Source organism: Vigna unguiculata, chromosome 5, assembly GCF_004118075.2.
Source record: "Vigna unguiculata cultivar IT97K-499-35 chromosome 5, ASM411807v1, whole genome shotgun sequence".
NCBI classification, from domain to species: Eukaryota; Viridiplantae; Streptophyta; class Magnoliopsida; order Fabales; family Fabaceae; genus Vigna; species Vigna unguiculata.
In genome coordinates this window covers 37,091,686-37,118,592 of record NC_040283.1, presented here as the reverse complement: position 1 = coordinate 37,118,592, position 26,907 = coordinate 37,091,686, and the positions used below count along the sequence as shown (strand labels likewise).

Below are 26,907 nucleotides of genomic sequence, written 5' to 3'. Positions count from 1 at the left end.
CAATCACGTGTGAAATTTTCTGTTATTTTTAGTAACATTTTTAACATGTAGCCTTTTTATTAAGAAAAAGTTACTAAAACTTTCTAGTAACATTTTTATAATGTCACTTTTCTATAAAAAAATGTTACTATAAACTTTTAGTAACATTTTAAAAATGTTACATTTTTATTAGAAGAATGTTACTTAAAATCTTTAGTAACATTTATGTAAATGTCTCTATTAATAAGTATAAATGTTACAAAAAATCAATAGTAACATGGGAAATACGTAACATGTGATAAAATGTTACTAAATTCTATTAATAACATTTTTCATGATTTAGTAACATTTTTTTAGTGTTACTGTACATTATATATCTAGTAGTGGTCCTTTTTTACTAGAGCTGTCAAAATGGGTCACCCGACCCAACCCGGCTCGGCCCATGACAGGTTGGCTACTTAGTGGGTCAACCCAACTCGGCTCACTTATTAGCGAGCCAATAAAATTAGAACCTGACCCGACCCACCACGGGTTGGCAGGTTAAACGGGTTGGCTCACTGACTCACTTAATTAAAAAAAAAAACACACAACTTTTTTTCTTCAATCTCAAGAAAACTAAATTATAATTCCGATTAAAATCTAAATAAACTTCAATACAATCCAAATAAAATCCCATATTAGGTTAAAGTCCAGATACAAACCAAAATCACAAAAATATAAATTACTATCTAACATCAAATCATTCTTATCACTTATCAAACTATAGTATTAAAGTCTTGAATGGATAAATCCACAATATTTTCATCTCTTGAAACATCTTTTTTATCCCCATCTACAATAAAACAAGAAAAAAATAATGTAACTAATAATATTAAAAGATTAAATATTAAATAATTAAATTAATTTTACAGTATTAACAATAATGTTACCTGTTAATTCAAAACCATACATATATATATATATATATATAATATATTATATATATTATATATATATAAATATAAAAATTATAATGATGTGAATTTTAATATATTATATAAAAATATTTAATAAAAATATGAATTTTAATATAAAAATTAAATTTGGTTTCAATTTGGAGAGGAATAAAATTGGTTCATGTTAAAAAAAATGAGACTAAATTGAACAAAAATAATAAATATAGCAACCAAATTGAATATAAAACATTGACTCATTTAAAAAAAATAAAAAAATAAAAAAACCAAGAAGTAACACGTGGCAGTCACTCTCTATGACCGTCAATGATTTAAACGGTGTTAGCAAAGAAAGACCAAATTGATGAAAATTAGAACCTATTTAACAAAAAACAAAATTAGGACTGATTTGACAAAACTTGACAAAAATTAGAACAAAAAAAAGTATTTTAACCTTATTTTTAGTATAACAAAAAAATTACATTCTTATTATAAATAATTTAATTTCGTTAAATTTGTCATTAATAGTTAAGGTAATTGAACTTGTAATTAGTCTTTAATAATTATCATGTATATTTATTAAAGTGAAATTTAGTGTGTTAATATACAATTATTAAAGCAAATGTTTAAGGTTTAAATTTTTGCTTTGATAAATATACAATGTGACACTTATCAAAGTGTTCAATTACTTTGATCATTAACAAAGTATAAACAAAATTAAGATTTTGTATTAAGAATGCGATTTTTTTATTCTAAATAACAAGGAAATATGTTAATACTTATTGCTTTATATATATATATATATATATATGGGTTAAATATGTTTTTAGTGTTTAAATTTGTACGCAAAATTGGAATTTGAAACTTTGATACACTTTGATATTTAAACTTTAAAAGTGAATGAATATATTCCTTTTAGTCCAATTGTATCGAATTTTTATGAGATGTCAAACACATTTTAAGTTAATGTTTGAGATGTTTATATCATTTGACATATTCCAACTTAAATGTCTTTTTATAAGATACCATTTAACATGCATCCAAAAATTAATCTTGTTGAATTAAAAGGACTATTCATTTTTAAAGTTTACGAACTAAAATATATCAAAGTTTAAGATGGACAAATTTTAATTTTACAATCAAATTTAGGAACTAAAAACATATTTAACCTTTATCTATTGATCGGTATTATTCCTTATATTTATGTTTATAAGGAAAGTTTAATTCAAATTCGTAATCCAAGTTTAAGAATACAAGATTGCAAATATTAAATTCATACACATGATCAATATTATAAAAGTTGAGAGAGAACATAAAGGATTAAGATTATATTTTCTCTCTCTCATTATAGGATTATGTAATCCTAAATCTGAAAATTCTTTCCAAAACTGAAACAATGATTATAGTATCCCACAGATGGCACATATAGACAAGGCTGTTTATATGTTTGGACTTTTGTACTTCGTATTTAGCTTTTGACAAACCCAAAACAAAACAAAGTCAAACATTAGGGTGATTCTATAACCTTTTTTTTTTTCTCTCTTCGTATCTTCTCTTTTTTCCTGTATTAGATTGCAAAATTATCATTTTTATATTTCGAAAATTAATTTTCAAAATATATAAAATGATAGGAGTAAAAAGTGAAAAGGAAAATGTGGATGGAACCACCCCAAATCTCAAATACTAATAACATAGCGAGCTCTTAACATTTTCTGGGTCTTCTAAAAACCCTACCCATTTATTATTTATGGGAGCTTCTCCCTGCACCCCCAAACCTTCTCCTGTATTTCTAATAATTACTCTTTTGACCATCTGTTTTCTTGACCCCCCAAACCAACTCCACCGTCTCCTTCTCCTCCCGCTTCTCCTTCTCCATCCTCTCCTCTCCCTCCTGCCCCTCCGGCGAAGGCCTCGCCTTTTTCATCGCCTCCTTCACCCACTTCTCCGTCCTCTCCATGGGCCTCCCCCAACCCTCCCCCAGCTCAACCTCCTTCGCCGTCGAGTTTGACACTACCTTTGACCCCTCCCTCAACAACATCAACGACAACCACGATTTTTTTTTCTAGAAACAGATTTCGAAATCTGTTTCATACTTTTCTGAAACGGATTCCGATATCCGTTTCACAATTTTTTTTTTTTGAAATGGATTTCGAAATCCGTTTCACAAATTTTAATTTTTTTTCTAGAAACAGATTTCAGAATCCGTTTCATATTTTTCTGAAACAGATTCCAAAATCCATTTCAGAAAAGTATGAAACGGATTCCAAAATCCGTTTAACAAATTTTAATTTCTTTTTTAGAAAGCAATACTTAAAATACCACAGGTGCAGGGAGATGCCTCCATTATTTATATATTTGGGCCCAACAGAAAGCAATACTTAAAATACCACAGGAGTAGTGCTTGAGCATAAAATATCTGTCATTTATTCTTATCTAAATATTATATTCCTATTATTATTTTATTCGAAAGTAAAATAATTTGATCATATCTAATCATATGGAATTTAAGATATTTTTTTTTGGATTATAATAATCAAACGGTAGGATCAGGATATGGTGAAGACTTCAAGATAAAACAAAGCGAAAATCAAATTAAATAAAAACGGAAGATGCTAGAAAACAAATCGTGAACATGCATTTCTGTGATTTCTGAGTCATCAAATGCTGAATGACACATGTCAAAACGTGTACATGCAAACTCTTTCGACGTGTTGCTCAAACACTGGCAACCAATTTTCCCTTCATCTTCTTTTCCTAATCCTAACACATATCAAACCCAACAACAACACAGAGGTAGCAATTTCTAGAAGAGATTAGAGAATAGCAACACCAACGTTGTTACAATGCAGTTAACCAAGAACACAATACTGAATATCTCCAAATCAATTCGCTTTTACGTTTTCCCTCGCCTTTCCACAGCTTCTCTATCCACTGCTTATGAACGTGCTGAGGTATATTCGTTGAATTTTTGATTGAAAAAACAAAGACATGTATTATGAATTTGTGAGCTAATTTTTTGTTGATAAAAAAAGAAGTTGACATGGAATATGGAATATGTTAATGTTTCAGGGTAGTAATGCAGTGGCAGAAGAAAGTGGGGAGAAGAAGAGAGAAGAGAACGAAGAGGAGGTGGCAAAAGATGATCCAAGAAAGGGTGTGGAAGGAGCTGAGATGGTGAGAGAGAGTGGGAAGGAATCCATGGATGGAGCTTGGATGGCAGCTCAAGAAACACCACACAAGGTTAGAGACAATCACAACAAGGCTTGAAGACAAATCACACTCGCTTCATCATCCAACATCAAAATCTTAGCAATTCCTTGTTAAACTTTTTATGTGCAATGTTTTAGATATGTTTTCCTTCGTAAACTTTTTTTAATGAAATTCAAAGGAGCATTAGAAATGTTTAAGTTTTTTTTATTATCATAATGAGAGACTCAATTATAGTAATGATGACGATTTTTTTTTTTCTGAAAAAATTACTATTGATTTTTTATACAAAATATTCTGTATAAAATATTTTTTGCAATAAATTTTATAAAAATATTTGTAAATTTTATAATTTAATAAAAAATAATTATATAAAAAAATTAATTTTGTCATAGAAAAAATAACAAAAAAATTTTTCTTTTACAAATTTTTGAATTTATAATAATAAATGAGGAGAAACATAAGGACGACACGGTAGAAAAACATTAATAAGTATTTATTATGATTTGAAATGCGCTTTAATATCACTATACGGAAGAAATATCCGGAAATAATATAATCCGTAAATAATAATGATTCATGATAAATTATAGGAATTAATTTGAAAAATTAATTAAAATAATTAATCATTATAAACATTAATTTGATTCCTATCGATTACTAACAGACTTTATAATAAACATTATTAATAACAGACTTTATAATACAAATTATTTTAATTATCAATTTAAAAGTTAATTATTTATAATAAAAATATTTTAATTATCAGACCAAAATGGGTTATTATTTAGACGTTTTTTGTAATATATATTTTATAAAGCATAAACATGTATAATAATTTGTTTTGAACAACATGATGGTAAACCTGATTTACAAGAGTGTAACTTTCATATATTATTATTGTAATTATTTTTACATTGTTAATCGAAGTATAATTTATGATTGAATAACATTTAAAATATATTGATTAGGCAGTTAAGAATTATGTTATATTTTAAAACTCAAATAGTTTGGTGATTTATAAGCAAATTGATTGATAAAATCAAAACTTGAGAACTTTTCAATATTTTCTTTTGAAGAATACATAGTGGAAAAAGTTTCTTCTCATATAAGGGTTTATTTTTTTAAACTAATATTTTAAAGATATATTATTTTTGAAAACATTTTTTATCTATATATTTTTAAGAAATTGTTCTCATGAAAAATATTATTACAACCAAAATGTAAAGTCAAATTATTTTTCTATTCTTATTTTTAAGAGCGGTCCTCAAATCAGTTAGGTCTAGGGCTGGCTCAAAGGGAAGCAAAGACCCTAATCTGTCTAACACCCTCATTCCATTCACTTTCAGAAAAACAGTTTTCCTTATTCTTTTCTAGAACTGCTGTCGTTTCTTTGCTAGGGTTTGGTACCACTTTAGTCAAGCAAGCTCAACCTCATTTTGTCCTACTCCATGTAAGTTATTCTTCAGCTCATGCTTCTTCCCTTGGCATATTTTCGTATTTACAGTAAGGTTTAGTTGCAAGCTCATTTCTAAATCTGTTCCACTATCTTGTCCAGCTTACAAGTCCATTCGTAAAGCTGCCGTGCTCCATTGTTTAAAGTCGAGGCATTTTCTAGCTATTTCTAGGTAAGGGAAGCTAGGGTCTTTAGTACGTTCCTGTAAATCAACCTATTTTCAATCTTGTTGCCTCCTTTGGATGGACTGTATGTTACTGTGAACATGTGGAATGCCTTGTATTGTTTGTTTGGATGTGAAAATGTGGCTGTTGCAGGGAGAACAGTGGCGAGATTTGACATTCTTGCCCAAGCGAACCTGTCTCGCCTAGGCGAGACTTGCAGAAACAGGCTAGGTTCGTACTCGAGCTCTCACTCAGGCAAAGAGCTCTCGTTTGAGCAAGGTGACATCTCGCTTAGGCGAGAGGGGCTCGCCTAAGCGAGAACGCGTGAGAGCCTAGCATGTCGTTGCACTTTTAGCCCAGGCGAGGAACCCCACCTTTGGGCGAAGGGTGGCCTCGCTCAGGCGAGATGGCCTCGCCTAAGCGAGCATTCGCAAAACCTTCCAAGCCCTCTATCACGATCTCGCCTAAGCGAGAGTCTACAGCTTGAGCGAGAACACTCCTCTCGCCTGAGCGAGGCTTCCTGGCTTGAACGAGATCTGCTGCAGGCCACACTGTTTTCTTCACTTGATTGTTATGGATTGTTTGATTGGTTGTTTTGCTCTATTTAAAGTATGAGGCATGTGAATATGCATGAAATATATGAGGTTATGGATTGGATTGATGTGTTGGTATGGTCTTGGCATGTAAAGCAAATGAGATGGTTGGTAATGAAACTGGAATGGTGATGGTATGAGGTATGATTCTATATTAATGGATGAAACATGATGTTGGTATGTTTAGGGTGTAATTCCACGATAGTTTCGTGGTGGTGCCTCATTGGTTAGGGGGTAATTCCATGAGCCTCTAGGTGAGACCTCATGGTGGTGCCTCAGTTGGTCAGGACGTAATTCCATGATCCCTGTTAGTGGGAGTTCATGGTGGTGCCCCATCTATATAATTTAGTAAGGATTCAAGGAAATGTTGCATCTTGACACTCTAAAGAGTCAATTAGTCTCACATAGAGCGTACTGACTCTAGTGGTTAGAGTAGTAGGAGGCCTACAACTCATTAAGGGCTAACCTTGTGTGCGGAGAATGTGACATTGTAACAATTAGCTCAGTAGAGTAGGGAAGTCCACCACAAGTGCAAGCATCCGCTGAATCCGACGACTAATTATATGTATCCGGATGAGTCGTGTCTGAGTCTTAGTGTATTGTTTGGAAAGTCATAACATGTTTGGTTGACATATACTTTTTGGATTGTGAAATAGTATGTAACTGTATGATAAACTGTTTTCTACTCTAGCTAACCCTTCTGTTGTTGTATGTTCTGTCTGGTGTGGTTTTCTCTTTTGTGATGATCATCAATTTATTGATGTGAGCAGATGCGAGAAACCCTCGTGCTCAACAGGAGAATGGTGGCTTCGCTGCGTAGCCTGCCCGGGGTGGATTTCGCTTATTGGGCTTTTCTTTTTGGGCGATGGCCCATGTATTGGCTTGTCTTTTAAATCTCATTTTGATTACCGTTGAACTTTGTATCTTGTCTTGTTTTGACATCGTAGTATGTCTTGAATATTGTAAGGAGTGGTGCTTATACTCCAGGACCGTGCTACTATATTATTCTGTGTGATGCTTCCTTTAATTAAGATCGTTAATTAAATGGGACATTAAAAAAACACAATTTACCTTTATTAATTCAGCTTGAGAAAAAGCTTATTTAAAATTAAAAGTGAAAATATTTTAATCACTACTAAAATTATTAACTTTAAATATCATAATTTCCGACATGATCCTTTTCTTTTATCAACCAAACCTTAATATTAAGCATTCTTTCATTTATGAAATTAAAATTAATATTAGATAAAATATCTATTAGAATGTGCCCAGCATAGAGTAAGATGGGATCACATTTCCAACTTTCTATTGGATTTTTATCACGAGTCTGTGGCCCATCTTGGGGAAGTATCTTCCTGCACCTCATAAAATTTTCTTACACTTCATAAATTCTTGCATTTTGAATAATGTAGTATGAATTGTAAATTTTGGAATACAAAAATTTATAAAGGTACAGGTTGAAATTATGGAAGTGCAGAAAGAAATGGTCCAAATTTAGTTGCTCTATATCAAATAAGATTGGGCCTATTTCGATCCAGCATAATTTTGTTACATGATTTATTCCATGTGCCAAACACTCGAATAGTTACAGGAAAAATGTTTCAAGAGACAAAACAAATATTCCTAATTTAAAATACATTCCATATAGTAGAGGGGAAATTTCATTTTTTTTAGAATTTGAATCAAGTTTCTCTAAAAAAGGTCAGGTCAATTTTTTTCAAAAAATTTCTAGAAAACAGGTGAAAAATCTAACTTTCTTTAATTGAAATAAAGTTTCTGTATTGAAAAAATTATATTACTACGACTTTTTAATTTAAAAATTTGATGTGAATATCTTATATTAATCTAACAGATTATAGATATTTATAAGAATTTAAATATCTTAATAAATTATGCTTTTCAGGTATAAAAATATTTCTCAAGTCAGCAGTACATTTGATGTAAAATTTGATGTAAAAGAGAAAAACATTCTGGACAAAACAAACAAATAAAAAATCTATTAAAAATAAAATTGAAGTTTACGATAATGACAATGAGCAAAAGAGGGAGTAGCTAGAACATTTGAGTTCAGAACCTTGCAGAGAAGTGAAGAGCATGTGCAGGTATGATGATGATGGTACAATAATTGGAGAAAGAGAAAAGCTTGAAACAAAAATGTAATCAGAAGATTCAGCGTATAAAATCCCTTTATTTTGGAAAGATGTGTCTGGCAAAACATAGTGTGTTATTATGTTATCCTATGTTATCCTATGTTCTTGTCTCCTCCATTCAATTCACCTCACTTCCACCGATGAAGCTCTTGACATGTGTCATGCAAATACCACACAAAACGTGTTCACTTCCTAATTCTCCATTTCTCATGACTCATGCTCTGCATATTCCTTTCTTCCACCGCGTGTCACACTCTTTTTTCTTCCTTTCCCTTCTCTCTATTCCTTCTTATATTATATAACCTTCTCATCATATATATCACAGTTTTTGTCACATTAACACACAACAACAAAAAATGGCTAAGAGATTTCCCAGTGTTTTGTCCAACCAAAACTTGTTCAAACACCTCCAATCAACTACTTCTATAGCTGCTAGAGTTAGTAGCAGTGGATTCTGCATCCCGAATGCAGATGTTTTTCATCATCTGCATACTCAAGTATAAGATCATGCACTAGAATTCTTTTATAAATAACTGTTTTTGTGAGTTTATAGTGTAAAACTGTTGTAGGGTTTATGGTGGTTAAATCTGATGATGTTTTTGTTTGTGGTTTTGATTTTGAGGGTGGTGAGTCAGTTGTGGGAGCAGCAGCAGCAGAAGGGGCAGTGAATGCAACAGAGGCAGTGGAGAGTGTGGGAGAGAAGGCAAAGGAAACAGTGAACAATGCTTTGAATGCAGAATTAGTTGCAGGGTCAACCATGGCTGAGGCTGATACCAATGTTGTGGACACTGCTGAATACAGAAGTTCTGAGGATTTGGGGGGACATCTTGGAGATGGCCATGATACTTATACTTGAATATCAGTAGTTGATGGAATCATATGTGCTAAATTAACCCCTATGGTTTTTGTTATTTTTACTTCTTTTTCTTTTTTAAGATATTGTAGTAATATATAAAAGATTGAAGAAAAGTTAGTGTTATGTGTCTTTTTGCTGGTGTGATATATGAACATAACTAGCTTTCTTTGAGATACCAAGCAATTATATATATATATATATATATATATATATATATATATATATATATATATATATATATATATATATATATATTAGAAAAAGATTTATAAATCTGTTTTCTAATATTTACTTTTTTTAAATGATATCTTTAAGATGATATCATATTATTTAAAATTTATTCCAACGATTTTTTTGTCTATTATATCAGTATTAAACGCTATTAAATCATTTCTTAATATATATATATATATATATATATATATATTTCAATATGAAAAAAATGTGTTAAAAATTGTACACGATTAAAAATTAGACGAACTAATAGTATATAAAATGATTTTACTAACCGGTTTTTGTAAAATTGAGTTAATAAAGTCCGGTTCTTAAAACCTATAAAAAATATATAATAGGCATTCCTTCAAAAGAAGCTAAAGGTCACTAAACATAAAAAGTTTATACTTAATTCTGAAAAAAAAAAAATCAAATATAAGTATATATTGTGTACATGATATTAATAAATGATTCATTGTCTATTGTTCTTGAAACGCGGACAATGATAATAATGTTACTCTATCTTTTCGGTAGAGTATGTAAAAAGAAAAAAACGTATCCAACTATTTGTTTTATTACTATTTTATATCCTCACAATAGGGACTTCTCAAAATGTCACTAAAGTTCATCACAAATTATTCATCAAAAATCTAATGTATTATTAAGTTGATAACAATGTGTTCTAATGTATTATTAAGTTGATAACAATGTGTACTATATAATTGATATATGACTAATGTTAATTCATAATATTTATATAATAAAATTATATAAATATAACATTCTCCACTTAAATAACATTAATAAATATATTAACTATATCAATTACAACACAAATACCAATTAAAAAATACAAAACATACCATATGCTTATATCCCATAAATAATGGATAACAAAAAGATGGTTCATGCATTTTTATATGTTAAAAGAGATGTACAACGCACATCGTTCACCATCTCCTTCACAAAGACGAGTCAGAAAAGCTGTGACCCAGACCCATTTTTGACCCGGTTCAATTCTTGTGTTATGCATATCAAAATGATCCAATTTTCTGGCCATAAAATTGCCTTGATGTAGTGGTCAAAAGCCTCAATCCTATTGACAATGATAAATCTAAAAGGGGAGGAAAATAGATTGAAAAAATGGTTAAAGAAAGAGAAAACGAGATCGAAATCTATTTGAAATATAAAACAATTCACACAAAAAAGAAAATGAATAGTACAATCCTATTACATTAAAAAACAATACCCCTTTGTGAATTTTTGAATCCAAACGACAAATTTAAGATCCTCATTTTTTCATGCATAGACAATGAACAATATGAAATTTAGGATACACATCTTGGAAAAATTTGAACAACTATAATCTTTATCTTAAGTACCAATTCTTGGAAAAAATAATCTAAGATACAAAATATAGCATGTTCAAATATGTTTTTAAAAAGAATTGTGTACCCGATATCAATGAAGGATTCAAGTGTCTGTTGTTCTTGAAGCATGTGTGAGATGATAATGCTCTCTTTCTGGTAAGATATACCAAAAGACTGAATACTCAAGCAAAGAACATATATGACTATTTATCTTATTTCTCTATTTTAAAACTGATTAATGGGATATCAATTTTATGTTCTTACCACTAGAGGCCAAGTACCCCTCAACAGGTTACTGAACAATCAAGTTCATTATAGACCGCTCACTAAATAGTCTAACTCATCATGAACCATTCATAAGAAACTTAATATGTATTATCTAAAAATTAATAACAATGTGCAATATAATTGATATTAACAAATAATATAATTTATTGGATAATGTTAATCTGTAATAATTATATAAATATAACAAATTCTAGATAACATAATATCATAAAAGTAAAGTTTTTTTTGTGACAAAATTACTTGTTACAAAACACTAGAAAATTTGTCAAAGATAATTTGGTGAGAAAATTTGAATAAGTGTAATATATAAGATCAACTTATAAATCGTGTGTAGTAAATAACAAAAATATTTCAAATAATATTTAATCTAATTAGAAATGATTGCACTAGATAATATTTAATTCTAATTAGAAGTAATTGCATTAGATAATATTCAATTATAGTTAGAAATTATTGCACTCAAAATAATATTCTGACCAGTGCAAAAAAGAGATATAACTACGGTTCTTTTTTGTTATTAAACTATGGTTGTTGAATCATAGTATATCAGGGTGTACTAAAAAAGGGGGGTTTATAGGCTACGATTAAAAACTCTAACCTATACTTAATTATAGGCTATGGTTCTACAAAAAAATTGTAGCCTAAAACCATTTTCAAACAAGAGTATAGGTTACGATTATTGGAAAAACTTAAGCTTATAACCCTTTAGGACAAAAGAATTAAAAAAAAAAGCAAGTATAAAGTACAATTTTGGGTTAGAACCGTAGCCTATAATCCTATTTTAAAAATTATTTGAAAAATAGAAAAAAAAAGGAATAGGCTACGATTTTAGAGATAACTGTAGCTTACAAGCTTAAAAAAGGAACAAGTATAAGCTAAGGTTTTGGTCTAGAACCATAGCCTATACTTGACTATTGGCCACAATTTTTGTTGGAACTATAGCCTATAACAATTTGTTTTTCAAATATTTTTTTTTTGTTTTTGTTTCTTTTTACATAATTTCAAAACCTGAAAAATATTTACACAAATATATGTAGAGACAACCAAATCTCATAACAAAATACATAGCAATTTTAAATTGAAGTAAGTACTTAATGTACAAAAGTATCTACTTAATGTACAAAGTACAAATTACATACAAAATAGACTACCTATTTGAATTATTGTACACTTGAATTATATACTTGGCACATGTTTTCCTTACATATGCTATTGAATCCAAAATCAATGGCCGGGGATTGTTGAAATTCTACAAAAGACTTCAATTAGTACATAAAAGAGAAAATTTTAAAGTTTTTTGAAGTAAGTAAATTATTACATGTTTGAATACCAGCTCGAACAATGGTTGTCATCCATATCATAACATAATACCCACACTCATACAAGCTGGGTTGTCTATTACATTACAAATATATCAACACATTTATAGTAATTGAGGAAGAAAAAGAAACAATCAATTGCAATTATACTGAAATAGCTAATCTTGAGCGACATCCATGCCAACTCAATTTTTTGTCTCCTTTGACCATGTTATGTGCAGTGAATACACTATGAAAAAATACATTAGTAAGACACACTTATATAAGAAGAAAATTTCATAAGATTGAGGTTCTTAGCAATCTAGTACTTATTTGAGATGTATGAAGGGAGGCTTATGCAATGAGCAAAACCAAATATCAGTGTTATTTGTGACAACCATTTCTTTTTGTTACTATTATTTTCTATATTATACTTATAAAAAAAATTTAACACATAATTTTACAATAACATATAACATACTTAAAATATTCACATATACATATATTTATATATTTTACAGTATTGTATGCATATTAAATTTACATCATTTGGTACATATTATATTTTCTACACAAGAAGAGGAAGAAGTATTATTTATTTACAGTTTCCCCTTGTAGGTTAACCTTTAAACATGTGGAGGAAAAAAAGTTATGGATAGAATTCACTTGGACTATTGGGGGTAAATAAAAAGTGACTCCAATTTGTCCTTCTAGGATAACCGGTGCATTTGGAGCATTTAGGAATGTAATGGTAGAATTTCTAGTTTCTTGAAACATTACCGAATTATTTACCGCATTAGTTTGCCATGCGTTTCCCGGAAATACTACTACTACATCGGCAAGGAATGGGTCGAACATGTTAGGGGTAGTCATCTACGATGAAATTATATATTTTTTTAAACACAGCCATAAAATAGGGAAGTGAGACAAATATCACAAAAATATAGCATATCTCAATAAAATAAAATAAAAACTCTTTCAAATTCATGAAATTGGGTTTTTATCATACTTTAAAAAGATTTTGATTAATTTTGTAGTGACTAGTCAGTAAATGAGCCTCATCATGGGCAACAAAGTAACCCAAGAACATCTCATCTTGAGTAATATCCACTCATTTAAATCCCCAAGATCATAACTCTAACTACATAATCAAATCTTTATTTATCATAATTTTATTTTGATATTAAACTATATAATTGTATAATAAATAAATAAATAGGATTAGTGCATAACTAAAAATAAATATAATAAATAAAGAGAACTAGTACCGGAGACAAATATAAATAAATAAGATGAATATAAATAAATAAATAACAATGGAAACTAAAATATAAATTAAAATAAGATTAGGGACACCTCACTGAAGGTAAATATAAAAATAAAAATAATTATAAATAGATGAAAAGATAATAAAAGTAAGAGAATAAGATGATAAATGTCTTCTCCCCTACCTTAGTTATTGTGGAAGATATATCCAAAAAAATTGTAGCTACTCTACGAATAACTTCGTGAATGTTTTTGCCTTCTTTTTTCTTTCTTCACGATTCATCTCATCATTCATTTTTCCTTCATTCTATCCCTATTTATAAGTCTTCTTGTAATCATTACTTGTGATTCAATTTGAACCTAAATTCTTTTAGTTTGACATTTTGGTTTGATTGAAATTTTTCGTTAGAAGATTTTTTTTTTTCTTCTACAGTAAAAATGCACATGCTTTATACCTGAGTTAATAGATTTTGTACTATCCTATAATTTCATCCCCACTTTTTTTTCTTTCTTTATAATAGATTAACTTCTCACCAAGTATTCACTGTTATCATTTCTTATATTTATTCAACCTAAACTCATTCTTATATATTTGTTTAAGAGATTTATTTATATAACTAAAAGTTTGTGTAATCATGTTAGAAAGTTTACCGTTCTTCTTTTGTTTATTATTCATATGTTTACAGATAAACAAATGCATTTATATGTTCATAATTTATTGTAATAAATATATTATTATTTCTAATATATATATATATATATATATATATATATTTTGTAGATACATATTACTTAAGTTAAAAATATAATCATTATTAAACTTGAAAATGTTAGATTATAATTATAATACAACAAACTACTCTTACTCATTAATAATATATAAGGGACGAAATATATTTGCTTCTCTTACCCCAAAGGACTTGTGATATATTCTTGGATGTCCATCTTATTGTTCTTGGCTTAAATGGGTTGGGGGTCTATGAACTCATACACATCATTCTTTCTCACGTTCTTACAAAAACCATACATATATCTAAACACAAAAGATTGTTTCAATATACGTAATTAGATACAATAATTGAAAATAAAAAATGGTTCAGAGACTTACATCATCCATAATTAAAATTGTAATATTCAATTTTTGGTCCCCGTCACAAGTTTTAAGATATCTTACATGTATAAATACAATGAAATCTTACCGGTTCTCCCAATTCATCCCATGAAACTACCATTGGATTATCATGTATAAATTTAGCAAGTTCTTGTAAATCATCCGTACTCCTTCACAAATTATTCTTAATAGAATTAATTGAGATTAGGAAAATTTGGGGTATTTATATTGATGTTATTTACCAATTTTGAAGTTTCTAAACAATAAAAAAAAATCAAAACAGTAAAAATATAAACCTTTACTATCTTTATAAATTATTTTATTTTTTGTTTTCCATTTGTATAAAACATAAATAAAAGCTCAATATAAATTTTACAGAATAAAAACAGGTCTTGCTTTTTCATAATTTATTTATAAAAATAAAAACATTATTATCAAATAACAAAGCTTTTCTTAAACTAGTATGGGAAATGAATAAAGCAACTACCATCTCATCTTATAAAACTTGAACTTGAATTATCATATTATATATATATATATATATATATATATATATATATATATATGTATGTATATATATACATATATATATATATATATATATATATATGTATATATATATATATATGTATATATATATATATATATATATATATATATATATATATATTTGAGATTTTATATTTAGATGATTTAAACATTATGATTGTAGAATACTACTAGCACCCAATATAAAAAAAAGAGGTTTAATTAGTTGGATGGTACCCACTTTTAAAAAGATGTCAATTGACTCTCAACTTTTGAAAAGATGCCTCAATTAGGTCCTTTTCAGCAAAAATTTTATTAACATCGTTAAGGTTATTGATATTTAAAACTAAGTATTGATATTTATATTAAAATTTAGTGGTAAAAGTCATGAATTAAGATAAAGGCTTTAGTAATTTTTGTCTGAAAGGGACTTGATTAAAACACTTTTTCAAAAGTTGGAACTAGATTGACACATTTTTAAAACCGGATACCAAACTGACACATCTGAACGAAAGTGAATATCATCCGACTAATTAAACCCAATAAAGAAGTAGCACTTTGCATGAGACAACCCGGTATGGACAAAATTATTATTTATTTGGGTTCAATCTTAATAAATGTGAGTATGTTTATCATATTTATGAATTTTATTTTGTAAATAATGCTTCTTAAATAATCATTTCATAAGTTATAAATATAATTCATGTGTCTATGCTTATCTATATATACATGTTTATATGTTAGTTTATTAGTACCACAATAACACATTAAAACAAAGTTAATACATATACTATAGAACTATCACTCATCCTTACGATGCTTTGTTTCGAAAGGAAACATAAGAAATGGAACAAAGTAAAAAAATCGAAAATGAAACGCAAAATCACCAAAAGTAAGATAAATCTTGATGTATATTTTCAGTAATTTATAAAGAAAGTTGCCTTTAAAAAAAAACTTTATTAAATTTTACTTATAAAAATGAATTATAATCGATTAAAGAAGAAACTTAATGAATTAATTTAAATAAAAAATAATAATATTTGTTATTTTACTCTAACATACTAAAGAATTAAGATCTATAAATGAAATATATTTAACACTTTAAAAATATATTATTATTATTATAATAAAATGAATAATTAATTTTTTTAAATAATTAATAAAATTAAATCAATTTAATATTTTTTAATAGATGTTTAATATTAAAAAATAAAAATAAAAAATAAAAAGGCATTAAAATGAAAATAAAAAAATAATTAATTTAAATTTTGATGATTTATTTTAATATATTTTATTTTGAAATATATTTCTTGTTTATTAAAGTTTTGTAATAATTTTATTTAATGTAAACTTTATTACTTTATTTTACATTTTAAGAAAATAGTCTTTACATTTAATTTAAGAAAAATATTTTATAAATTATTTTTTCAATATATTAATTTACAATTAAATTTCACCACATGAATTAAATGCAAATATTTCATTTCCTTCTCCTCAATGCAACCCTTTTTATTCATTCTCCTCCTAATAAAAAAAATCATAACTAGTTTTTAAGCTTTGGATTAAACAATATTTATTTATTAATAACTTTCAATTAAATACACATTTAGTTCTATTCATTTTAAGTAAATCAGTGAAACCACATACGCTACATGTGTGTTCATTTTTTGGATGACAATAAAAAATAATAAAATTATTATTATTATTATTATTATGAAATTACATATAAATAATTTTTTATAAATTTGTTGTAAATACTTTTTATTTATTTTATAGGTAGTTTAATAATTAAAAATTGGTCAAATGAAAGAACGATTAAATTAAAAAATTAGTAAAATCAGTAAAATAATTAATTTAAGGGTTAAACATATTTTTAGTCCCTCAAGTTTCAATGAATTTTGGAATTAGTCCCTCTTCGAAACTTTATACTAATTTAGTCCTTCATTTTTAGAAATGCGTGGATTTAGTCCTTCTTACCAAATTTTATGAAGTTTATTTGACATTTTAAACGCATTTTGTGATAATAAAAGGGTAAATGTAGGGACCTAAAAGATAACAAAGATTAGTGTTGATGTTAAAAGATGACACTCGATTATTATATTAATAAAAGTCATATTATAAATATAAATCTCTATTAATCAAGTTTCTTTTAATAAGAAACACTATATCTCTATAACTTTTTTCTAAACCTTTTCTCCATATCTTTGGTTCCATCTCTCATTTGTCTAAAGATTTGAGTATACCCTAAAACTCTTGGTAGCAAGGTTTATCCTTAAGTTCATATTTTGTTATTTTTAAAGTCTTGTTTATTTTTGTAATGCTTGTGTGAGGTTAGGGGGTTGCATGTGTCATCCCAAGGCTATAGATGAATCTATGTTCAATTTGGATAGTTAGGTATGATCAAATCATTGATATGAGCATTCTTTGTTCATATATTTCCTTATGTGTGGTTAAGAGTGCTTTGAGGTTGAGGAAATTGTGTTTTGTGCTCATAAGTTAGGTAAGGAAAGTTAGTTATTTAAAAGTTATTGTATTGTTAAATGAGATTGTGGTTAGATTTATGAGTTATGAATGGTTGAATTGATACATGAGGTGATTTTGTTTGTTTGGTGTTGTTAATTGGTGAACTAGTTGAATTGATGAATTTAGATACAACTAATGTATGTAATTGGGATTTTGATGGGAAATTTTATGTCAAGTATTGGTAGATCTGCCTCAATTGATTTCAATGAGTATATTTTGTGCTTGTATAATCTGTTTTGAGTTTTGAAATGTAAGAAAAATACCTGTTGAGACTTATTAGTCGAGTTCACTAATCTAATGATAGAATAAATTTGTTTTGGACTGGTTGAAATTGATGAATGAGATGATTTGTTTGGTTGAATGATTAATTCTATGTTTGGTGAGTTAACTTAATATATCTCTTTAGTAATCTAGATTCTTAAAATGGTTGATATTGTCTTGAAATAACTAGAGATGTCACATTTGAGGATATTAGATTGACAAAATGATATTATAAGCATGTGCCATTATGTGCTTGAACTAGTTCTTTTGTGTTTATTTAACTATTGATGAGGGATTTTTCTGAGAGATAAATTAATTTTTCAAATTGGTGCTTCTTGAGTTAAGATAAAGTTATATTATGATCTTATAGAGTATATTGAGTGGTCAATAGCTCAGAAAAAGTCAAATTGATTAATTAACATTCAGAGAAATTTCAAAATATTTGGTGGAGCGTTAGGCACCCCTGCAATATCGTTGGGCACCAATCAGACTGTGTCTCACTAGCTTGTTGGCATTGTGCATCACTTTTGGACTTTTGGGCGCTCCCAAATTAGTGAGTACCAAGGGGTTTTATCACCTAACGCTACTTACCCAACGGTCGACACCACCTTGTTTTTTTGTCCTGAGTTATCTCAGGAAAATTGAGATTCCCATTTCATTAACTGTCGGATCGAGTTAAAATTTTGATAGTTGGTCATAGACATATTATTCTTTCACTTTGAATGTTGTGATATTTGATTAGAGTTTGTGGTTAGAGTCATGTGTTTTGCCATTTTGATGTACTTAATGGAAATATTGTAAATGAATATTATGCTAATGTAATACTAAATAAATGATGGATTGTTAACATTTAAATTAAAATAAATAATAGGTGATTGATGCTATGAGATAAGTTTGGATTGAGGTAAATGATAATGATGATTTTTATGTGTTTTGGTGTGGTGATTTTAGAGAATAAAATCAATTGTCCCTAGTTTTTACCTTGTTTGATCTCAAGTTTAGTATATTTTGTATTTTCTTGTGTTTTAGTTAGTTTATGTTTGTTTTACCTCTAATATTTATTTTTAATGTGTTAAATAAGTGAATAACAAGCATTTGTGGTGGAGAAAAACAATATTGAACTCAAAAGTAAATACCCGCACTGGGCAACACTAGAATCACGCTCAGCACTGCAAAGTCAAAGAGCAACCAGTGTTGTAGAGGAGTCTGACATTGAGCGACACAGAAGTAGTTTTGCAGAGTTGGCATTGGGCAATGGTTTGAAAGAGGCGTTGAGAGGTGGCATCGTTGACATGTCAAAATGGTTTGAAAGAGGCGTTGAGAGGTGGCATCGTTGACATGTCATTATCTTCCTCTCATGATTTGTCTCCACCTAGAACGACTAATAGAGTCCCTTAGAGGTTGTTTGGGGTGCTAGGAAGCTCTCCACTCCTCCTTGGGTCTTCAATTTTCATCCATGGGAAGGATCTACAATTTGGAGATGGAGACACGATTAAGAGGTGCAATTGGATCATAGAGCAATTGCCAAAAACCTTGGGAGAGGGCTTGCATCTTCTCTTTGGTTTCTATTTCTTCCCTAACTCTTCTATTTGTAAACCCTGGATTCTTCACTATGGAGAGCTAACCCTATTTGTTGATATTAGATGTAATAAACTGAATCTTGTGTATTTTGTGATGGTAATACATATGCTTTTCCATTTCAATGTTAGTATTTGATTTCTATGCTTAATGCTTATTGTGACTTGATCACCCATGGCTTGATTGTTGGCTCTTGAAGTGTTGGAAAATGTCTTTTGAACCTAGGACTAAAATTGAATACCTAATGGAGCTAGTATCTAAGGATATAATATGATTCATTAGTAATCTTAAGACTTTTGAACTTAAAACATGATTTCACTTGTCGAGGATTCAAGGAATTAGAACTTGAAGAATTATCATAGGCTCAAAGTCACTAGGGATATGATTTGAGTATATTTATGAGTTGATTTTGACTTTAGTATGAAATTGAGATGTTTGTGAATGTATAAGAATGAAGTGAATGGAATTTAATCTTGCTAATTGTATATTATTTTAAATTTGTATAACACACCAATTGTATGATAAAAATACAAAAAGAGTTTCTTTGTGTTTTGTGAGCTTTGTTGTTTAATTGAGTTTTGAATTGTAAGAGTTGTCATGTGTTACACAAGTCCTTGTGGAGTGGAGATAACAATATTTACTACTTGCTACGTGCGATCAATGCAATTGACGTTTTTCACTAACAGTAAATTACATATATATGAAATGATGTAATGATGTAAGATTATACGAGAATGTGATGAATGAGCTATGTGTGATAGGTTGCTCTTTGGTTATTTTCTTGTGAGTGTGCCTTCTATCTTGGTATAGTTTATTGTTAATTAGAGGTTTAGATGTGAATGAATACTAGTAATGTTTAAATGTTGTATGAGATGCTAATGTGTGGTTGGGAGTGATGAATGTCAAATGGCTTTCAAGGGAGAAAGCATTCCACTCTTATGTTAGGTGTGTTGAGTAGGGACTCAGAAGGAGATTACCTAGACTTTACTAGATATTCTAACTCATGTAGAAGGTATTTAGTTAATGAGAGTTGATTGAGGTTCTTATGACGAGAATTAGTGTTAAATAGAACTTTTCTGGCGTGTCATAGTCGAACTAACCTTATCATGTAGGAAGGCTTGGTAGAGCCATGGTTTTATAAGCCAAAATGCTATTGAGATCCTTATGACAAATGCATAATCTCTGAGGTCTGATTCAATACATAAATTTCTCAAGAGGTAGTTGTTGTAGTTTATCTAGAAAATTTTGTATGATTGAATGAAGTTAGTGTTTGTGAATGATTGCTTATTTTAATCATCTTGAACTATTTATTGTTAAAAATATTTTAATATAATTTATAAAATAACTAACTAAAATCAAAATCCTACTCTCACTCATGTTTTCATGGACTTTTAAATTTATGGGTTCATGTTATTTATGACTAACAATTATAATTTTTTATTACAAGTTACTCTTGTGTCTCATTTTTCTACCTATAAATAACACTTAGGTGTATGAAAGACACAACATTATCAAAAGTGTTATTCTTTCTTCTCTATATTATCTTTAAGACATTGGTGTTCATAAGGTTCAGAGATCATTCGCTGCACTCGATCGATTGTATCTTGGGAGAGATCGCATATGATTTTGTTTTGCCCTATGTAGTAGGGACATTTTCTCTCTAAAGATAACGTTATGCGTGCCTCAACCTAGGTTATCTCTACTCCTTACCTCTTGTATTTTTTATCTATTATTTATTATTGTTCTAAAAATTATTGAGTCTTTGATTAATATTTTTTATTCATATACGTGTTAGTATTATTATTATTTTAATAATTATTATTATAATAAAACTATGAATAATTAAGTATCAATTCCATAATAAATTTGAATATTTTAATTGAGTCTCTATTACTTCTTTTATTACCCAAATTTTTTATATTTTTTAATTGTTATCTTACTTGTTTCCATATATATATATATATAAAAAGAAATATGACATTATGATTAATATAAAATGATGCTAATGAATATAAAATGCTAAATGACTTTATTATTTTAGTTTAAAATATGTTGATTAACGAAATTATCATAATCCTTGATGACTTCCACATTATTACAATGATTAAGGGACTCTACTGTCACCTCTACGATGAAATCATGTCATCTAACATGGTTTCGTACGATAAAAATCAGAATTTGAATTTTCTATTGAGTTTAAAAATCACTAATCATTTTATATTAATTATGATATCATTATATCAATCACATAATCTCATATTTCTTAACATGTGAAAATAAATAAGATATCCACTAAAAAGAAAAATAAATGACAAAAGAATTAAAAACCATAAAATTTTGAGTAATAAAAAAAGTTAATAAAAACTCAAGTGAAAGTATCAAATTTATTAGGAAATTAAACTCCTTAATATTACATGCACATGAATTATAAACTATGTATTTTTAATTTATTTTATAAATGAATAAAAAATATATGTTATTTTGATTGTTCATATTGAAATAATAAATATATTAATGATGAAAGAGACTTAGACAACAAAAATTAAAAGTATTTAAAAGTAAAAAGTAAGCATTATTAAAATAAAAAAAATTGGTTTTTATTTTATATGATAAAAAGAGAAAGCATAAAAACTTGAAATTTAAAGTGAATTAAGTTATAGAGGTTTAGTAAATATAAGAATCATATGTACTATAATTTTGACTAGTTGAAAAGAGAATATAGAGTTATGATGCATGAAAATAGAGGCAGAATCAGATACCGTTGTATAAAGGCAAAAGCGACAAAGCGTTGATAAGAGAAAAGCAATCGCATGCAAAGAGCCAATGGTTTGTTTTTCTGTATGTTTGAAGAAGACACAAAGGTGAGTTCAAACAAGATCATTTTGATTTTATGCCTTTATTCTCATTTAGCTTACCAAAATCTTGGGACCAACAACAAATTCCAAGCTTCTTGAATCAGATCACTAGTGCCCATGCAAGCTGTCTCTGCACTATCCCTTCTTTACAGACACCAACCAAGAATCTCACTACAACTTCTTTCTTTGTCCTATCAGTATACAATTCTCAACAACTGTCCTTCTTCACACTTTGCTAAAGACACAAACTTGTGGACCATTTCACAAGGGATCACAATTACTATGGCATAATGGGATATATCATTGTGCTTCTGTACTCTCATTTTCATTGCTAATTTCAAGTTTCAATCAAGAAAGATGATGACAGTGCCATGATGACTAGTTAGGTTTTAGTATTCATTTCATGCATCATTAATAAAAACAAAAAATAAAAGGAACAACAAGGGGACCAAACCAACTCAACATGAGAGTGATGGGCATGATTTTTGGAGAAATATGTACACTGTGATATTCCGATTCTCATGGCCAGAAGGCAAATTAAGAGAAGGCAAGCTAATGTTACAACTGATTCTGCATTTCTGACCAAACATCATTTATACCAACAGAAATTGATTTTGTATCCATTAAGTTTTTAGCTTTACCATGATTTTTATCATGATGTGGCCTAAGCACTTACCATTAGGCATGACATAATTCGACTATGACTCGGTCCATTTGGCTTCCATCATGGGATAATTAATGTTACTTGCAACAATCTTTACCTGAACAATTATCTACTGTAAATCGAACTCGTGACCTGGGTTTTGGTACCAATTGTTGAATCAAGTATTTACCACTAGGTAAAAAGCTATAGCCGTTAGTCATGACACAACTTTTTCTACTTAAGAACTAAATAATCCAAACGTCACAATTCAATTGTGACTTGACCCACTTCATCACTACCGTGGAACAATTGATGTCACCTAGAACACTACAACAGGATAAAGGGTATCTAAAATCCTTATCATATAAAAAGCCAACTGAAACATATTACAAGAACATATTTGCAAGTCTAACTTGCTTTACCTTTAAGATGTCAAGATAAAAGCACAAGGAAAAAGTACAAGAACATATTTGCAAGTCTAACTTGTTTTACCTTTAAGATGTCAAGATAAAAGCACAAGGAAAAAGTCAAGGTAAAAGCTTAAGTGTTATTTTCCTCTCTCCTTTACAGAAGTTTTTATGAAGTTTCTCTGAATTATTAAGTATTAGTTGTGTTGTGCTTAATTAAGTCTTTGAATTTTAATGAGTTTAATAACTCCATCAAAGATTAATTAAGCAGGCATGACCACAAGATTGAAAACCATAAAACTGTCATAATAAAAGACATCAATAGTCAAACATCAGTTAACGTTTTTATAACTTCCAAATGAAATGAATTCTCCTGTTTTCTTTTCCTCCCAATTGAAAATAAAATCCTTTTTTTCTGTAACATTGATAAGATTGAAACTATTTGCTTTTGTCTGTTACAACTAGAAGCCATCCATGGTGAAAACTCACATCAAGTGGCAAGTACAATGGCTCCTTGCCTTCTTGTGCAACCATGGTGTTAGCGTGCTGGGTCATGTCAGTACCATGATTGTTGTGGCCAAAGTAGTACTATTGAAACATGCATGCGTCAAGATTACCAGCTAATGTGGAATGCTATCCTCCGAACTTTGTGACATCATTTGATATGCATCAAAAAAAGAGTTTATGATATCATTTTATACCAGAGTGGTTGTGGAAGTACAGTTTTCATATTTCCAAGCACTAAATATTTCAACCGTTTAAACAAATGTGCATCATTAGATCTATTTCTTTGGGCTCATTTGCTTCTAACTAAAGCCAAAGTGAAATATGTTTCTGATGTGAAAATCTAAAAATTATTCAAAGCAGAATCTGCACTTAATTTGATCCATGGTGAATTCAAACGTACCCATATTTTCTTGAGAAGTTACAGAGTTGATTTTCTTGTTGATGTTCCCTAGACCTTTGGCTTCCATGAAAAATATGATATGTTTCTTTCAACTTTCTACCCTTTCCCACTGCAATGAGTACTTCACAAGCTTTTGATTTCAAATCCAGTTCACAAGTACATCTGTCACTGTGCATCTCAATAAAATATTTTAGTGATACAAGTAACAGAGAAAACAGACCTATATACCTAAACCCTATGTTTAAGTTTGTTACTCCTAGTAACTTCCATATTGGTAGTGAACCATAAGAACAGTTCTTAATTTGCTATGTTGGATTAGTTGGAATTGTGGTGCACTTAGAATGGAGTACTTGATTTTGCTTACAATAATCTAACTCAAAAAATTCTCTTCATATAAAGCCTACAGTGTCAAAGTCCAAATTAGCCCTGCTGGTACTGTCATTCTGATTCTGTGTTTAATCATGCAGATTTTTGCATGAAGTCATTAGTAAATTATATATATCTTTCTGTAAATACAGTAGATGAAGGCTAGGGATGGCTGTGCATGTGATATGGGTCCTTCACCTGCGTATCAGAAATCACATCAACAAACAAAGGGAAAATCCTTCTCTGCTAAATTGTAACTCCTTGAGCACCATTAGATAGGCATTTACCACAAAGGAACCAAAATTGACAGCACTGTCACTTTCAACACATCATTCATGCAAAATCAATCCCCACTTCCCACTTATTACAACAAGTGATATTTAAACTTTGCTTTATTTGCTTATCATTACAGACAAAACAAACCACATCCCCATGCATGACTTCCCCCCCACCCTATGCTAACAAAGCAAACAACCAACAAAATGAAGTTTGTGGTCCACACCCTTCCCTCTTCTTTTTCTACCTTTTTGGCTCCATATAAACTCTTCCATTCACTCACAATGCTCCCAGAGACAAGCTCTAACCGTTTTCTTGCCCCCAGCATCTTCTTCTTCTTCTTCATACTTGTCAGAAGAACTCATAATGGAGATCAAGAGTAGAGACAGGAGGCAAGTGTCAATTGAGAAGGTGAGGAGAGAAAGTCCAGTTGAAGTTGAGGATGAGGAAGAGGAGGAGGATGAAAGTGTGGCTGGCGGTGAGGGCTGTCTTGCAGAAGATGAGAGGAAGAAGGGTGGTGCAGGTGGTGGTGGGAGAAGAGGGTCCACTGGGGGTGGAGTTTCTCCACCTTCTTGTCAAGCAGAGATGTGTGGTGCTGATTTGACTGTTGCAAAGAGGTACCATCGCCGCCATAAGGTGTGTGAGCTTCATTCCAAGGCACCTTTTGTGATGGTTGCAGGAATGAGGCAGAGGTTTTGCCAGCAATGTAGCAGGTGTTAAATCCCTCATCTAAACTAAACCATTTTCTCTTAATGTAAAACTGTATTGCCTTTAGCATCTTCATTATATATAGTAGAGTGGATGGATCATGCTTTATCCATGAAAACTTTGAAACTAAGCATTGTACTACTTTTGAAGTAGTCCTTTAAATTCAAACTATGAACAGACTTATTAGAATTAGAGGCATGCCTTGAATCTTAATCAGTGACTAAAGAATTTGTTGTTGTGTTACTCAAGAAACATTTTCTGATGCATACATCAGAAACATACATTAAAAAATCAACTTCAGTGCTTAGATCTTTTAACATATCTTTCATATAAAGAACAAGTGTCAACTATTTCAAGGGATTGCTTCTGTGCATTTGCCTTGTTAGAAACCTGTGATGAGTTTGTGCAGGTTCCATGAGCTGGCAGAGTTTGACGAAGCTAAAAGAAGCTGCCGGAGACGCTTGGCCAGACACAATGAACGGCGCCGGAAGAGCAATGCTGAGACTTGCAGTGAAGGATGCAGCAGCAGCAAAGGACAGAACCCTACAGAAAGCCTATGCAGAAATGCTGATGACTGGGGAAGAATTCAGATGAACATGGCAAGGAATTCTGGTTACAGGTCCTTCCACTTCAGATGAATTCAATGTGTTCATCAGCATGCTCCCTCTCTTCTGTCAATGGATCTTTACAATATGCCAAGGCATATAATAAAGTCCACTTTTTATGTTACGAGAATAAGAATCTAAAACCAGAATTAAAAACCCCCAACACTTAAAGGTGGTGTCATATGTAAACTACGTCATAGTGCTGAAGCTCTGTATTTTATTATTTACTTACCAAGTTTCTTATTTTCTGTGTGCCTTGATACCACCCTTGGAATGATGTATTTCCCCATTATTAGAATAAAATCTATTGCTTATTGAGTAAATTCAGGTATCTCTTTCAATTATTTCTATAGATTCAACAGACTCA

At 29.6% G+C, this 26,907-nt stretch overlaps 3 protein-coding genes and 1 long non-coding RNA gene across 4 annotated transcripts; all 4 read left to right on the top strand.

Annotated features, from left to right (window-relative positions):
• The first annotated feature begins 3,656 nt into the window (after positions 1 to 3,656).
• On the top strand, positions 3,657 to 4,333 carry LOC114186095. Its single transcript, XM_028074115.1, has 2 exons — positions 3,657 to 3,862; positions 3,981 to 4,333. Exons 1-2 carry the CDS (start codon positions 3,755 to 3,757, stop codon positions 4,176 to 4,178), a joined length of 306 nt encoding a protein of 101 aa, XP_027929916.1. The 5' UTR covers positions 3,657 to 3,754; the 3' UTR covers positions 4,179 to 4,333.
• A 1,062-nt stretch (positions 4,334 to 5,395) lies between these two features.
• On the top strand, positions 5,396 to 7,315 carry LOC114183177. Its single transcript, XR_003604301.1, has 3 exons — positions 5,396 to 5,571; positions 5,677 to 5,746; positions 7,102 to 7,315. It is a non-coding gene; the product is annotated as an uncharacterized LOC114183177 (long non-coding RNA).
• A 1,477-nt stretch (positions 7,316 to 8,792) lies between these two features.
• LOC114186044 lies at positions 8,793 to 9,468 on the top strand. The gene is made up of 2 exons (XM_028074042.1): positions 8,793 to 8,978; positions 9,104 to 9,468. Exons 1-2 carry the CDS (start codon positions 8,838 to 8,840, stop codon positions 9,335 to 9,337), a joined length of 375 nt encoding a protein of 124 aa, XP_027929843.1. The 5' UTR covers positions 8,793 to 8,837; the 3' UTR covers positions 9,338 to 9,468.
• Positions 9,469 to 25,432: 15,964 nt separating this feature from the next.
• LOC114185323 (squamosa promoter-binding protein 1-like) lies at positions 25,433 to 26,783 on the top strand. Its single transcript, XM_028072985.1, has 2 exons — positions 25,433 to 25,940; positions 26,345 to 26,783. Exons 1-2 carry the CDS (start codon positions 25,594 to 25,596, stop codon positions 26,571 to 26,573), a joined length of 576 nt encoding a protein of 191 aa, XP_027928786.1. The 5' UTR covers positions 25,433 to 25,593; the 3' UTR covers positions 26,574 to 26,783.
• The last annotated feature ends 124 nt before the right edge of the window (positions 26,784 to 26,907 follow it).

Coding starts and splice junctions, on each gene's coding strand:
- LOC114186044 (XM_028074042.1), top strand. CDS start 8,838: ATGGCTAAGAGATTTCCCAGTGTTTTGTCCAACCAAAACTTGTTCAAA. Junction 8,979..9,103: donor TTCATCATCTGCATACTCAA/GTATAAGATCAT, acceptor TTTGATTTTGAG/GGTGGTGAGTCAGTTGTGGG.
- LOC114186095 (XM_028074115.1), top strand. CDS start 3,755: ATGCAGTTAACCAAGAACACAATACTGAATATCTCCAAATCAATTCGC. Junction 3,863..3,980: donor CTGCTTATGAACGTGCTGAG/GTATATTCGTTG, acceptor TTAATGTTTCAG/GGTAGTAATGCAGTGGCAGA.
- LOC114185323 (XM_028072985.1), top strand. CDS start 25,594: ATGGAGATCAAGAGTAGAGACAGGAGGCAAGTGTCAATTGAGAAGGTG. Junction 25,941..26,344: donor TTTTGCCAGCAATGTAGCAG/GTGTTAAATCCC, acceptor GAGTTTGTGCAG/GTTCCATGAGCTGGCAGAGT.